This window comes from Cibotium barometz, chromosome 40 (genome assembly GCF_041138505.1).
Source record: "Cibotium barometz isolate CiBa-2024 chromosome 40, ASM4113850v1, whole genome shotgun sequence".
Taxonomy (NCBI): Eukaryota; Viridiplantae; Streptophyta; class Polypodiopsida; order Cyatheales; family Cibotiaceae; genus Cibotium; species Cibotium barometz.
Genome location: NC_141085.1, coordinates 31,508,571 through 31,523,823, shown reverse-complemented (window position 1 = coordinate 31,523,823; position 15,253 = coordinate 31,508,571). Strand labels below are relative to the sequence as shown.

General features: G+C 46.3%; 1 protein-coding gene across 5 annotated transcripts in view; it reads right to left on the bottom strand.

The window, feature by feature from the left end:
• Window positions 1-764: 764 nt before the first annotated feature.
• Window positions 765-15,253, bottom strand: part of LOC147615412 (acetolactate synthase small subunit 2, chloroplastic-like) — a 128,756-nt gene continuing 114,267 nt past the window's right edge. For all 5 annotated transcript variants that reach the window (XM_086779516.1, XM_086779515.1, XM_086779518.1 and 2 more), the window contains one exon: window positions 765-1,313. Coding sequence is in view for 4 of the 5 variants with exons in the window: in XM_086779515.1 (XP_086635641.1) it covers window positions 1,221-1,313 (93 nt within the window). In the remaining variant the exon portion in view is untranslated. The remainder of the gene's footprint in view (window positions 1,314-15,253) is intronic.

The window sequence follows — 15,253 nt, the reverse complement described above, 5'->3', positions numbered from 1 at the left end:
GGAGACCACAACAGTATAGCACACAGAGGCAAATAGAGCTGCAAGAATGCCGACTTCTGATTTGGATATCCTATTGGATTGGAAAATGATTGCTTGAAGTAAAGTTGATGGTAAAAACAGACACCATTGTGTCTCATGATAATACTACATCAAGGCACAATTTTCAAACCCTCCTTAGCAAAGAGCACACAACCTTCTTTTGGCCTATACCACCACATAGTGCAGGCTCTCACCTTTTACCATTACAGTATTACCCCCATTGTACTGGCCTTCAACTTCTATGAAAGCTTAAAAAACTGTGTTACAATGGAGAGTTCATGTTAATTTTATCTTAGCATTACCACACCATGAAGATGGTCATTTAAATTTAACCTTAACAGTACTGTACTTTGACTAAGGCCTCAAATCATTGTAAATAAGGCTTGCTAAGGTGTACTTTGACTAAGTCCTTAGTATGCAGACCTTTAAAGTAGCTCCTTGAAAGCTTTAACAGAAAGAGTGGCAATCTTTCAATGACCAACGACTCTCTTTAGACCAGGATACCAACAAGACTTTGTGAGAAGACCTTGGTACGTTACATTCTTGGCCATGAAGATTTAAGTGGATTTACCATGCAATGTGACCATTACAAGTCTCACTTCATCAATATGACAAGAAAACATTGTGAACTCGATGCTCCAAGGCTTGAAAATAAGAATAACTCAGATGATAAGGACAGGAACATTAACTAGTCAATCAATGGGGATAATTTACTAGTACTTGCGACAAAAAGGCCAAATGACACTTACCTCAAAAGCCACAGCATGAAAGAAACTTGATCACAAGAACCGTACATGTAACTGAAACTATTAAATTTGGAAGGAAACCTCTGGTGTGCAGAAGTATACTTAGCCAGGTCAAGTCAAGAGCTCTGTAAAGTATCAAATTTGGAGGGAAAGCTCTGGTGTGCAGAAGTATACTTAGCCAGGTCAAGTCAACAGCTCTGTTAACTTTGACAAAGGTAGAAGATGCCCTTCACAATGACAATGGCATCATGCAAGCACTCTTAATCCAAGGCTCATGCATTCGTGCACGCACGCGCACACACACACACACACAGAGTTGACCACACCCCTCTTTGTGTGCAAACACCCTGGGATCAAATCTACATCTGCCTGTGTAGCTGGCACTCCAGTGTCCACATTGTGTACGAAAGAGCCATTTCTATGTAAATTAACAAGCTATATGAACTTGTTGACTGGGTCCAGCTCTCCTAAGTACTTCGTGTTCACCCCAGATTCTCTCACCAATGCTACACGTCCTGTCCGCGCAACCTGTCACATAACACAAATATACAACAGATTCAAAAAGGCAACTTATCAACACACCCACAGAACACATTCCAACATTTAAGATCCAACACAACTTATCAGAACACCCACAGAACACATTCCAAAGTTTAAGATCCAGCACTACCTTTTGATACTAGCCTTGTTTTAAATTGCAAAAAAGACATTTTGGTGTCTTTTCTTTCTTTTCTTCTTTGGTTAAAAGCCATCTCCTTTACTGTGATGTTGCAAAGCATCTTTGGGGAATTGTTCTTCACATAAAATAGAAAGCAAAATTATACACCCCAGAAAAGCTCTAAAACGTATTTTTCTACAATACGTATTAAGAATTCACCCATGGAGGTTGACAATCTTCCAGACAGTCACCTATCTTCATAGGATTAAATCTCTTGCAGCTGATTCTCACTAGGATTGCATTCACCTCATCCACATAATTGGTTAGCATCAAAACTGGGTGGCATAGCATCGCAAGACCGATTTGGTGATGAAGCTTGGATCCAAGTTCCAGCCTGCTCAAAGTGGCTTCTCGCTGTAAAACCTAATAACAAGAGCAAGCTGGAACTAGGACAAACATGATGGGGGCATAAATGACTAAGGCTGGAGCATTGTTTCTAAAAGAAGGTAGGCAACTCAAGCCAAAACGTTTCAGAGGTTTCAGGTGAAACATCCAAAACATCTCGAACGTTTCTGAACTGACTGAAGCACGTTTCAGTGCCACCCTGCGACACATCAACACTTTGTGGCACGGTCAGCTCACAAGCTAGCTGCCCCCTGCAAGACTCCTGTGGGCAATTAGCCTAAGAAAGAGGGATGCCTTTTGCAGACAGAAGCTCCTTCACAACCTCTTCCCAAAGTTGAAGAGGACGTGGGAAGAAAAATCATAGATCATCAGATGCTGAGCCACAGCTCTCGCATCCTCCACTCGATGTAGCTGTATCCTCCTCCGCACGTGAACTCAGTACCAGAAAAAAGGGGAGCCTCCGTACTTCTCTTCTTTCTTTTCTTTTTCTTTTCTTTTTCTTTTCTTTTTTTTTTTTGGGGGGGGGGGGGGGGCACTCTCCTGAGTCCACTGCAGCTGGGCTAGAGGGCAGTTCTCCCACAGGCAAAGCCGCCAAGGAAGAACCTTCATGACATTGACAAGGGAGTGGTCAATGTGCCATGCACCCCCATGGAAACAAACTACTCGAACCCACTAGAGGGAAGCACAGCAATCCTCCTCACATATCATCTCAACAACCTGAAGGCGACCGAGAAGGCCCACCAAAAGGCAAAGGGGGGTAGGTCCTCGCAGAGGCTGAAGATCAAGAGAGGGTGGAGGGAGCAGATCGAATCCAAACTAGTGGGAGAAGGGAGCCGCCACGACGGGGGGGAGGGGGAGGGGTGGGGGGGGAGGGGGAGAGGGAGAGGGGGGGTCTCCAGTGCCACTCTCCTGGGTCCCACTGAAGCTGGACTATGGGGGCAGTTTTCCATAGCCAAAGCCGCCAAGAAAGATCCTCGGCGACATTGACAAGGGATGTGCACCGCACCCCCACGAAAACAAACTAATCCAACCCACTAGAGGGGAGCACAGCAATCCTCCTCAGAGGTCATCCTGGCAACCTGAAGGCGATTGAAAAGGCTGACCACAAAGGCCAAGGGGGGTAGGTCCTCGCAGAGGGCGAAGATCAGGAGAGGGCTGCAGTGGAGGGAGAAGATCCCCATCCAGACTAATGGGAGAGGCCGGGCAGCTGGATTCCACAAATCTAGGGGAATGGACGAGTCGATGTAATCGATAAAATTCCCCCAACCCAGACAAAAGCCTAGTGCAGTGCTCAATCGGGGCAACTAGGAGAAATGAAGCCTGATCAGGTTTGGATGCAAGGCACTCCTCATCCACACAGTAGGAAGGAACTTGACGAGAGCCGATTTCAAAGTGGCCTCAAAGAAGACTAGCTGCAAATTTATTCTCGACAAGGTCTTGGTGAAGATCCATTGGGTGGCGTGCTACCCATGGGAAGTGCAGAGAAGAAACTGGAACTGACCAATGCAAGACCACAAGAACGACCAGCACCAAGTGATGTACCACATGATGGTAAGCTAAACCTCATTAGACACCTTGCCTATCAAGGAAAGCCTCCTTGTAATCCAATGAAGAAGCATCCATCCAACACGCAAGAGGAAGGTTATTTGCTACTCCAAGGATATCTGTAAGGTCTTCACTAGGCTGGGCCCAAGGATTATCTAACATAGAACCACTCTGGATCAAGATAGAGGACATACCTGAGAAATCATAGCGAGGTTTCCATAGACCTGAACATCGAACACGTTGCGTGACCGCAATAGATTGTGGCTAGTGACTCACCACCCAGTTAATTTTTTGGCCATGTTCAACACATGGTGAGGCACTTTTTGTTTTTTTAGGGAGGTGTGTGTGTCCGTGTGCGCGTGCGTGCGTGCGTGCGTGCGTGCGTGTGTGTGTGTGTACGCGCCTGGTTTTTATCGCCGGGACTGTCCTGCCTCGTGCCCTTGCTGCACGATTCAGTCTTTCCCTGCCATACTTTTCCCATAACTCTATAGTGTCCTTTTTGCAGTTTTTCTCTGCCGCTTTCTTGCACTTTTTCTGCATTACTGTTCTATTCCACTTTCCTTCTTGCCTTCGCGTAACCTCACAGCCACCTTCTGTCAATATCAGCCTGTTCCTTTTCACAGCCTTTCCCTTTCCGTGGTTCTATCAATAGCTTCAGCCTTAGATGTTTGTACATATGCCCGAAAAGAAAGATCTGCAGATGCTAAGCGCCGCCTATCAGAGCCGCCTTTACAAGATGATGCATTTACGTTGGAAGCTCAGTATGTGTTTGATACCCTTAAGGATGACTTTCAGCAGTCACGACAGGAATGGGGCAAACCGATTCCAGAGGTCACCTACAAATTGAAGTTGCTGTCCCTGGTAAACCCTCTCAGAAAGTTGTCTCAAACTGCGGTTATAATATTCTTTCCAGAAAGAATCCCTGCGGCCAGCGATGTCGCGCAGTGGATTAAGTCCATCCTTGGAGGATGCTTTGTAGAGGGAGTGTATTTTGCTTCCAGAGGCTTTTATGAGGTGCAATTATCAGATGCTTCATGCAAGCAGAGGCTTCTTGAGTTCTCTCCTCTGTTTTATGGGAGACAAATGGTACATGCTATGCCCTGGTCCCCAAACAAGGACTATCAAAGTCTTATACGGCATCACTGCCCTGTATGGGTTGAGGTTGCAAACTTCCCGGACTATATGCGTGAAGAGTTGCCTGGCCTGGCTGCTTCCTTGGGACAGGTCATTTGTCCACCACGCCCCATGGGAAACCGTAACAGGTTCTGCATTCTCTGGGACACTGACATACCTACTCCTCCTATTGCGGTGGAAGTTGAGGGAGTGCAATTGGGCAAAAAGTATTTTGAATTGAAGTGGGGTGTTTTTGCAGGTGCTTGTTTTGCCTGTCACAAGTTTGGGCATCTAGCCTCTGAATGCCCAATGGTTCTGCATCAGCGCGCCCCCCCCCCCCCCCCCCCCCCCCCCCCCCCCCTAAATGCCTTGCCACCCCAGACACGGGAAAAGAATGAGAATTTGCAATTCAAGACAGCAAATACAAATGGAGCAAAGAATGCAAAATCAGTCAATCAGATGCCCGCACTTCCAGGAAAAGGAAAAGATAAAGGGAAAGAGAAGATGAAGGAAACTGTGGGGATTGATCAGGACGGTTTTAAACAACCCAAGAAGGTGGTTGTATTGAAGCAACGCCCCCATCAATCTCGTCAATGGGATGCTTCTTCTCCCTCACAAGGACAAACTTCTACTTCAGCCTCTGCTCCTATCCTTCAAAATTGGGTGGGCGTACTGAAGAAGGGCATCCCCATATGTGATTCAGAAGAAGAGGAAAATGCTATGTCTTTCATGGGCAATGAAGGCATGTAGCCTATGCAGGCAGAGGCCTAGCCTCTCTGATGTATGGTTCTTATCCTCACACTCTGCTGTACATACCTTTTCATGCTTCAAACACTTAAGTGCTTTACATACAATGTACAGAGCCTCTGCAATGTCTCAAAGTGGAGGCTTTTCTGGATTTATGTACATAAAATGCAGCCAGATATTGTTTGTTTGCAAGAGCATAATCAACACTCCATGGCTGGACAACATGGTTTTTTGCACGGTTATGATATATATTATGCTGGTACTGCTACCTATTCAGGTGTATGCATACTGGTTAGACATGAATTGCAGCCTCAGTTGGCCTTCAATGACAATAGTGGCAAATGGATAGTAATACAATGCAATGTTAATGGTGATATTTTAGAGTTTGCATCAGTCTATGCCCCCCAGACCTCTTCCATGAGGGCTTCTTTGTGGGATTCTTTATGCAGATATCCATGGAGATCCAATGCATTCATCTGTGGGGATTTTAATAATTCCCCTCTGCCTAGAGATAATACCACTTCACGATCTCATATGCTATCATTGGAAAGGCACAAATGGGATGACATGCTTCTTTCTGTGCAGGCTGAAGATTTATGGATACTTCTCCAAGGGTCAGTCCCTGGATATACTTTTCATCATAATGCACTTACTACGTATTGGGCAAGGCTTGACAGATGGTATCTGTTTTATCCACAACAATTTGCAGATTTTAGCCCTCATCTCCTTATAGATTTCTCATTGGGCTTGTCAGATCATGCTCCATTGTGGATGAATTTGCAGCTTGGCATGCCTCTGGATGATTTGCCATTTCTCTCCAGTAGACTATTGCATGTTAATCAGGCTTATTTTCAACATCACAATTTTCAGCAAATGATCAGATTGGCCATTCATCCTTTGCCATTTCATGCCCAGGAGGACATGAATTATGCTTGGGACAGCTTCGTCTCTCGTATTCAGAATGTCATTAGGGAGTATGGCAAATGGCATATGACAAAATGGAGGAATGAGGTTAAATGGGCAAAAAGGACAGCACAACATTTGACTGAATTTTCTCAGTCGAGGCCACTCTCTGATTCAGAAAAGGATTCCCTTTCACATGCACAATTTAAACTTGCTGTTAATGATCAGAGGAAATTGCACAAATGGCAGATTAGGGCAAGAATAAAGCCCCTCATGGATAAGGGCTGCTCTTCAAAATCCTTTTTCTAGGGCTTGCATGCTACTCGAAATAAAAATTCATGTCTAAGGGTTAGAAAACTGGATGGCTCTTGGACTCACTCTTTCTCTGATCTCCAAGACGAATGCCACAATTATTTCCAGAAATTGTTTTCTGCTCTTGGTTCCCCATCTAATCAAGTGACTGATGCCAGGACTGAATTTCTTCGATATGTTTCTGGAATAGTTGAAATGGATGATGCTCTTACCTTGGAAAGGCCTTTTACTGACACAGAACTTGATAATGCGTTGTTCCACCTCAGCAAATACAAGTCCCCTGACTGGGATGGCCTCACAGTGGAATTTTATATTTCTTTTTGGGATGATTTGAAAGAGGTCCTTTTGCAAATGATCAATGTGGCCTGGGAAGAAAATCAGTTGCTGCACTCTTGGAAGCATGGTATAGTCAAGCTTGTCCCCAAAAAACATCTGTGTGATCATATATCAGATTGGAGGCCTATTACTTTGATGCCTGTACTTTACAAACTTATTGCCAAAATGATTGTACATAGGCTTCACAGGATATTGCATGCAGGACTTCATCCTCATCAGTATGGTTTTGTGCCGCGAAGACAAATCCATGACAATATATCCAATGCCTTGACTGCAATTGAATATGCTAAGTATTCGCATCAAGATGTGCTTATATTGCAGGTGGATATTGCCAAGGCATTTGACAATGTTCAATGGGATTTCATGTCTCAGATCATGACAAAGTTGGGGTTTGGTCCCAAGATGGCAAATGCTGTTTACTGGCTTTATTCTGGCTCTACTCTTCAGTGCATTCTTGGGCGCCATCTGTCTCGGTCATGGATATTGGGTCGATTAGTTAGACAGGGCTGCCCTCTCAGTGCTCTCTTCTATGCCATTGCGACCCATCCTCTTTTGATGTATCTTGATCATCTTACAAACACAGGACAGATGATTGGTCTCAAAATCCCACGGGCTACATCTTTTTTGGCACAAGCATATGCTGATGATTCCTTCTTCATGCCATAGAATTCTCCTCAGGAACTTCGCATGCTTATGGCCACTCTTTCTTTATATGGGTTGGCAGCGGGATTGCATGTCAATTTTGAAAAATCTAAATTACTCCCCCTGAAACAATGTAACTGGCATTCTATTCTTTGGCCGGGTCAGGTGGTGCATTCCGGAGATATTGTCAAGCAGTTGGGATATCCCATAGGATGGAATATCACCAGAAAGCAGCAGTTAAAATGGATTTTCCAAAGACTTCAACATAAACTCGAATACTGGAAGATTTCTACTTGGCCTCTTCATGTCAGGCTCAGAATAGTACAATCCATTGTGATGTCTTATGTCCAGTTCTATTTGCCCTTGCTGCATTGGTCCTCCAGGGATATTTCAGCTTTTATGTCTCAAGCTATGGAGATATTATGGAAGACAAAAACTGCTGTGAAAGCATTGAGACTGATGAAGATGGAAATGGTGTGCTCCCCAAGGATGCATGGTGGACTTAATGTCCTCAATATAAAATATCATGTACTTGCAAGGAAGGCTACAATGTTGCATACTTTTTTCCGTCAACAGCAGCCATGGACTTGTATGTTAGCATCCATGTGTGTCAACATGAGGACTTCTGCTTATGGTCATTGGATTACGGATCATTGGGAGGTTGTGATTGGGAGATTTGTAGTAGGGAGGATACCTGGTTGTCCTTTCTCTACTGCCCTCATACTTGACTGGAAACAAGTTCTCTCTAAGGTTAAATGGGCTCCTGATAATTGCTTGGAGACAAACTCAATGAGGAAAGAAAGTATTCATTGGAGTGCCATCTTTGACACTCCACTGGCTTTACAGGAACCTGTTCGGGCATACAATCTTATGAAATTGGGAATTAGGTACGTACATGATGTGGTAGATGATCGGGGATATGTCTTATCCTTTCCCCGGGCCACTGCTTCCTATGCATTGGGAATGCACCATAGGTTGATATGGAAGAAAATTGCTGATTTATTGCATCCCTTTTTACCTATTTCACCCGTGGCTGACACAGACAGGCTTCTGGATTGGCAATTGCAACCATATGCTACATGCATTCATCCTATTCCCCTTCCTGCCTTAACCTCCATCAAAGCCTACAGGCTTCTTCAGCCTGCCCCATGGATTCATCAACATGCTAATTCTCTATCGCATATAAGGAAGCCCCTCTCATGGTGGAGAAAGAATCTCCGGATGTTGTGGAAGTGTAAAATGCCATTGAAACAAAGACTTTTTCTTTGGAGATGTTTGAGAGGTACATTGCCAGTGGGGGTCATACTTGCTAAACGTCACATTGCACCTTCCACATGTCTAAGATGTCAGGCTCCCTCAGAGACTGTTCTTCATCTGCTCTGGCAATGCCCTTGTTCCAGGATCCTCCTCAGGAGAATTTCAGATTTTCTTCGGCTCCGTTTCCCTAGTCACATTTTTGGGAAACATTTCTGGCTTTTTGGTAGATATATGCGGTCCTTGTCCCAATACTCACTATTTCTCTCTTGGGTGAGATATTGGGCTCTTTGGACAATCTGGAGTGAGCATAATTTGGTATACTTGGGTCGGCAGAATCACCAGTCATATGAATCCTTCAGAGCCTCATTGCGGCAATCCTTATATGATGCCTGCCATGAGGGTGATATGGATGCTTCTTGTTTAGAGCTTTTCTCTTTATGTTTCTGACATTTGGGATACTCTCTGCTTCGGAGACTTCCCATCTTGTAAATTTATGAGCATATAAATATACTGCACTGGATATTACAAAAAAAAAAGTGTGTGTGTGTGTACCTCTAACCAGATGACCCCAACCAGGCACCAAGCCATTGCCAACTGTCAGGTGAAAATCTGAAAGGTGTTTTGAGTCCGTGTACATATGGGATGCGTGGTGTGTGAATAAACCTTGCCCTGAATGCCCTGGCAAATGTACAGAGCGGGTGGTTTTGCAGTGAGCTGGTATGCGTGTCGTTTTTTTTGGAGCAGATGCTTGAGATTTGGAAGTTTTTATTGCAGCAGTATGGTGTGCGGGTGGTTGCTAAATGCATGGCACCGACTGTGATGGTCATGTTTGGTGTGAGGTGGAAAAAAGAAAGAAAGACCTGCCTCTATAGCTCTTCCACCTCCCAAACTTGGAAAAACTACCACGAACGGGGCACCACCAGCCACCGGCTGGAACACTCTCTCAAACATTCGCCACCCACCCACACCATAAGACAGCTCAGAACCACAATGAACAGATGATATATTCAGCAAACACACAACACCATACACACTGTATAAACACAGCAAATACACCAAAGACCAGGACTCTGGCCAGGATTTACTGCCAAGGGAATACACCCTTGCGTCTGACAACCGAGCCTCTGTCTCCCGGTCCCTGTAATCTCCAAAGGGCGCCCACACCAGCAACCCTTCTTCACTTTCTCTGTAGCCTGGCTACTCTCTGTCTGCTGCTACCTGCCGATTGTCGTAGGCGAGCCCCACTGTCTCCAGCCCACACAAAAACCCAAGGCTCCCTCTCTGGTCAGCATCCACGCACTGCCTGCAATCACCGCCCACACAAGACCAGCTACTCTCTCTAGAAGGCGCCCACACCAGCTAACCTTCACTCAACAGCTCCCACTCTCTGTATGTCGTGACCAGCAGCTTCACCAACCCCAGAGCCTCTGCACAATCCTCAACACCACAACCCACTGCTCACCGCAGCATCCCAGATACCTAGCCCAAGCCACATCACATGTACCCTTCCTCACAGCAGCCCTCTCTGCTGCTCCAATCATCAACCCATACTATCATCATCACACAAGACCCACAGCCTCTTCTCTTGTTCACCCGGCCCCTCTATATCCAACACACAAGGCCCCACACCAGCCTTTCCTTCTTCTCACATGGCTGTACTCCAGCCCATTAGTTGCCTCCACACAAGGCCCACCACCTGTGCACTCTTGATGGCTGCGCACCCTTCATCTGTCCTCGCCAGCAGCGCCTCACACTTGCGCTTCGCAGCTGCGCCTCTTTGCACCAACCCTACGCTGTCAGCCCACACAAGAAGGCGGCTACTTCTGTCTCCTCGCTTCTGCAAACCCACCGTAGCTGTCAGCCAGCCGTCGCCTCCACACACCAGGTAGGCACACCTTGTCCCCTGGCGTCTCTCTACAGACCTGCGGCTGCTCCAGCCCTTCTCTCTTTGACACCGGCACTTCACACACACAGCAGCCGCTTGGCTCTCCCCTGGCGTCTCCTGGCGACCCGTTTCAGCAAGGCCACGACCTCTTTCTGTTGAGCCAACTCGCTCTGGCGTCTTCTTCTGCAGCGCCCGTCGCTTCAACACTGACGAGGCCCCCCAGCTCTTCTCTCTTTGCCTGCTGAACACCGACTGGTTTTCTCCTCAGAGGCATAAACGGCGACCCCCTCTCCTACGCCGGCCTTCACACACACACAAGGCCGCCTCTAGTGCTCTTCGCCTGGGAAGCCCCTTTAAAACAAGACCGACGGCCCTTTTCTCTCTCCGCCTCCCTTCTGGAAAGTCGCCCTCCCTCTGCACATTTCCGCCACCTTCTAGACGTCAAGGTGGCCGTTTTCCATGCCTTCACGTGGCCTTTTGAATTGGCTATATTACATATTTAATATTTTTCTAAAAAGCCTCCAAACCACCAAGTAATGGCCACCACTACTATTACAAGAGCCCCTTCCCCTTATACTTTTTCAGAAAATACCACCGCGCCGAATCTTCCAAAAAATGCGAGAGTTGCCTGCATTCTCGTCAGCTGCATCATTAACTTGCTAAACACGATGATTACCCATCAATTTCTAATCTCGATGCTCTGCATTTAGCAACCACCGGCACACCATACTGATGCAATAAAACTCCAGATCTCCAGCATTTTCTCCGGAATAAAACACGTGCATATTCCAGCTCACAACAAAATCACTCGGCCTGTACACTTGCCAGGGCATTCAGGGCAAATTTTATTCACACACCACACGCACCATATGTACACTGATCCAAAATACCTCTCAGATTTTAGCCTGACATACTTTGCCCAACCCCTAGCCTGCTGAATCATTTATGATCAGCAGAAAGCATATAACCATGTTTTCCTCCGATGACCACGTTTCCCTCCGTCAATTCTCTGAGCATCATATAGTGTAACCAGCACATCTCTATTCCAAATGATCCAAGAAACTCTGTCATTCTCCACAGGCATAATTTTCCATCCCATATCCCACAACACAACACCAGAGCCTCTCAAAACAAAGCTCCTGATATAGACACCATCCCGTCTCATCTCAACTCCAATATCCCTGATACGATCAGCACCAATATCGGAGAACCAATGCAGCAGCTCCTGCTGAGGGTAGAAATTGATGAAAGCTTCATTAAAAAAAACCTGTTGTACCATAACACTTTCCTGTTCATCAGCATAAGAAGCCTCACCATCAAAGCCAGCCACCACAGGCAAAACAAACTCCTCTTCAACAGGCACCATTGCCAAAGCATCCACCTCAGTCCCTGTATCCTCATTTTCATCAAAACCACCAAGAAATTCATCCATCACAGCATCCCTCTCATCTATAGCAGCAGCATCATTCAAAGTCTTCTGGTGTTTCTCTTCCCTCATAGCTTTAATTCTGGTCATGGCTTTTTTAACATTCATGCGCATCTCATCATCCATCTCCAACTCAGGCTCATCATCTTGTAGACTGTCTATTTCCCACTCATCCCACACAGGTTCATTATCCAAAGACTTAAAAGCAAATTCTTTTACATCACAGGCATACCTTTGCTCAGAATCCACTTGTATCTCCTCGCATTCCTCATGTATAGCTTCTTCTTGTTCAGCAACTTCATCAGCAAGCACTTCTTCATCAATAACCACAGCATCCATCTCTGCATCCTCCTCACTCGATGAAGTATCCTCTGTTTCCTCACTAGTAGTGGTACTGGTCGTGTCACTCGAATCAGCTTCACTTTCCTCTTCATCATTGACAGGCTTCTGGTTATTCATATTAAACTTCTTTTTATCCCCTCTCCTGTCATACAAAGTAATAACCCCTTTCCTCCAGTCCTGAACAGCCTTCACCGCTCTCAGCCATGGTCTTCCCAAAATAATGGGGAATGCACCCATTCCTGCAGGCATAACATGACAATCCACAAGCACCTTCACATCAAAAGCTTCCAATTCCAATTCCTTAACCATACCTAAGCATTTGACTTTCTGATGATTAGCCAGCCGAATACGAAATCCAGATGCTTCAGTAAAATCAAGACCAAGCCTTTCCACAGCAGCTAATGTGATCACACAAATCTGTGCTCCACCATCTATGTATGCCTCTCCCAGATTCTTCCCTTTATACCAAACATTCACCACAGGACATATGTCAGGTAACTCCTGGACAGATAGAACAGTCACTATCCCTTTGGCCGGCTCCTTCTCTCTCGGATTCACAAGTCTTTTCCACTGACGCTTCAAATTGGGAGCTAACTCTATCAATTGCCCAAAAGTAATGTTAGCCTTCCTTTCAGCCATGTCCTCCTGCAAGCTATAACTATCCTGCCCACCCCCTAGCGGAAAATCAGTTACCTGAAACTTCCTACGAGGCTTCCTCTTCTGCTTGACCTTCACATCCCCTCCTTCCTTCACTTTACCTTTCTTCTTGCTGGGCCCTGCAGCATCTTTACTTTCCCTTTCTTGTGACATACGTTTCCCCAAAGGCATCACATCAGCTTCTGCCTCTTTCGTCTTCTCAAGGGTGACCACATCTATCACCTTAGTTTTTTCCTTCTCTTCAGCTGTGATTCCACTCGGACCTGCTTGATCCCTGATATCAATACCATAATCATTCGACCTGTCAGGTAACTGTGAAGGTAGTGGGTACATGTCACCACCCATACGCTGAGGCTTATCACAATCTGTACTCAAATGACCTAGCTCACCACAATTCCAGCATGTAGGAATGAAATGACGGCCCCTACCGCGACCACGTCCATACCCTGCTTATCCATCTCCCCCTTCATAATTATTGCCACGGCCTCTACCACGTCCACCACCTGTACCTCCCATTAAATTCAAACTCAAATTCTTCATAAGATCAACCATCTGCTTCATATCCTGTCGCAATCCCTCATCAGAACTTGCAGAAACCATAGGTACTCCTTGACTAGCTTGAGGCACCATCTGCATAGCTTGACCTTCAGTGGGCTTCATCCTTTCCATCACTGCACTCATGGGTGTAGCTTCCACTCTACGAATCTCCGGTTGTGCTACAACTGGAATCATCCCCAACTGATTCATCCGCTGCAGTTTCCAATCTTTTGACTTAGCAATCTCCACCGCATCCTCAAAAGACCTGGGCTTCTTCAATTCCACTTTCCAGCGAATACTCCTCTTAAGTCCAGCTACAAACTTGTTCTTCTTCATCATATCAGGCGGCACCTGATCTTCCCCTAAAGCCCTGCATAGAGTCTCCCATAGCAAAGAAAATTTCTTCATATAATCATCTATTGATTCAAACTCACCTTGTGTCAGAGCTTGCACCTCATGCCAAACCTTGTCGGGGTCTTCTACCTTCTTGAACCTGTTGCTGAGTGCTGTCTTTAATCCATCCTCAGTCATCTCAATGCGTGGAACAGCATCCCTCAACGACTCCTCATAAGCCCTGTACCAGGTCCTTGCATCTCCCTTCAAACAGATGCTCAACAGCCGCAACACCTGTATCTGCTCACTGATGTGGTTGCTTATACATGCAACCTCCATCCTTTCCAAGAAGTCTGCCACATCCTCATTCGGACCACCATAAAACTCTAGGTAAGACATCATCTTAACCCCCAAACTTCACTTCAATCCCAAGCAAAAAACCCAAAAACACCTTCCTTCAATCTCTCACTCTGGGGCATACACCCTCGTAAGAGAAATCCCTGAGCTATCCTCTGTCAACTGAGCCACTCCTCAGCCACACAATGCCTGAGCAACTCCTCAGTGGGGGCACCAGAAGGATGTGAGGTGAAAAAAAGAAAGAAAGACCTGCCTCTATAGCTCTTCCACCTCCCAAACTTGGAAAAACTACCAGCACCACCAGCCACCGGCTGGAACACTCTCTCAAACATTCGCCACCCACCCACACCATAAGACAGCTCAGAACCACAATGAACAGATGATATATTCAGCAAACACACAACACCATACACACTGTATAAACACAGCAAATACACCAAAGACCAGGACTCTGGTCAGGATTTACTGCCAAGGGAATACACCCTTGCATCTGACAACCGAGCCTCTGTCTCCCGGTCCCTGTAATCTCCAAAGGGCGCCCACACCAGCAACCCTTCTTCACTTTCTCTGTAGCCTGGCTACTCTCTGTCTGCTGCTACCTGCCGATTGTCGTAGGCGAGCCCCACTGTCTCCAGCCCACACAAAAACCCAAGGCTCCCTCTCTGGTCAGCATCCACGCACTGCCTGCAATCACCGCCCACACAAGACCAGCTACTCTCTCTAGAAGGCGCCCACACCAGCTAACCTTCACTCAGCAGCTCCCACTCTCTGTATGTCGTGACCAGCAGCTTCACCAACCCCAGAGCCTCTGCACAATCCTCAACACCACAACCCACTGCTCACCGCAGCATCCCAGATACCTAGCCCAAGCCACATCACATGTACCCTTCCTCACAGCAGCCCTCTCTGCTGCTCCAATCATCAACCCATACTATCATCATCACACAAGACCCACAGCCTCTTCTCTTGTTCACCCGGCCCCTCTATATCCAACACACAAGGCCCCACACCAG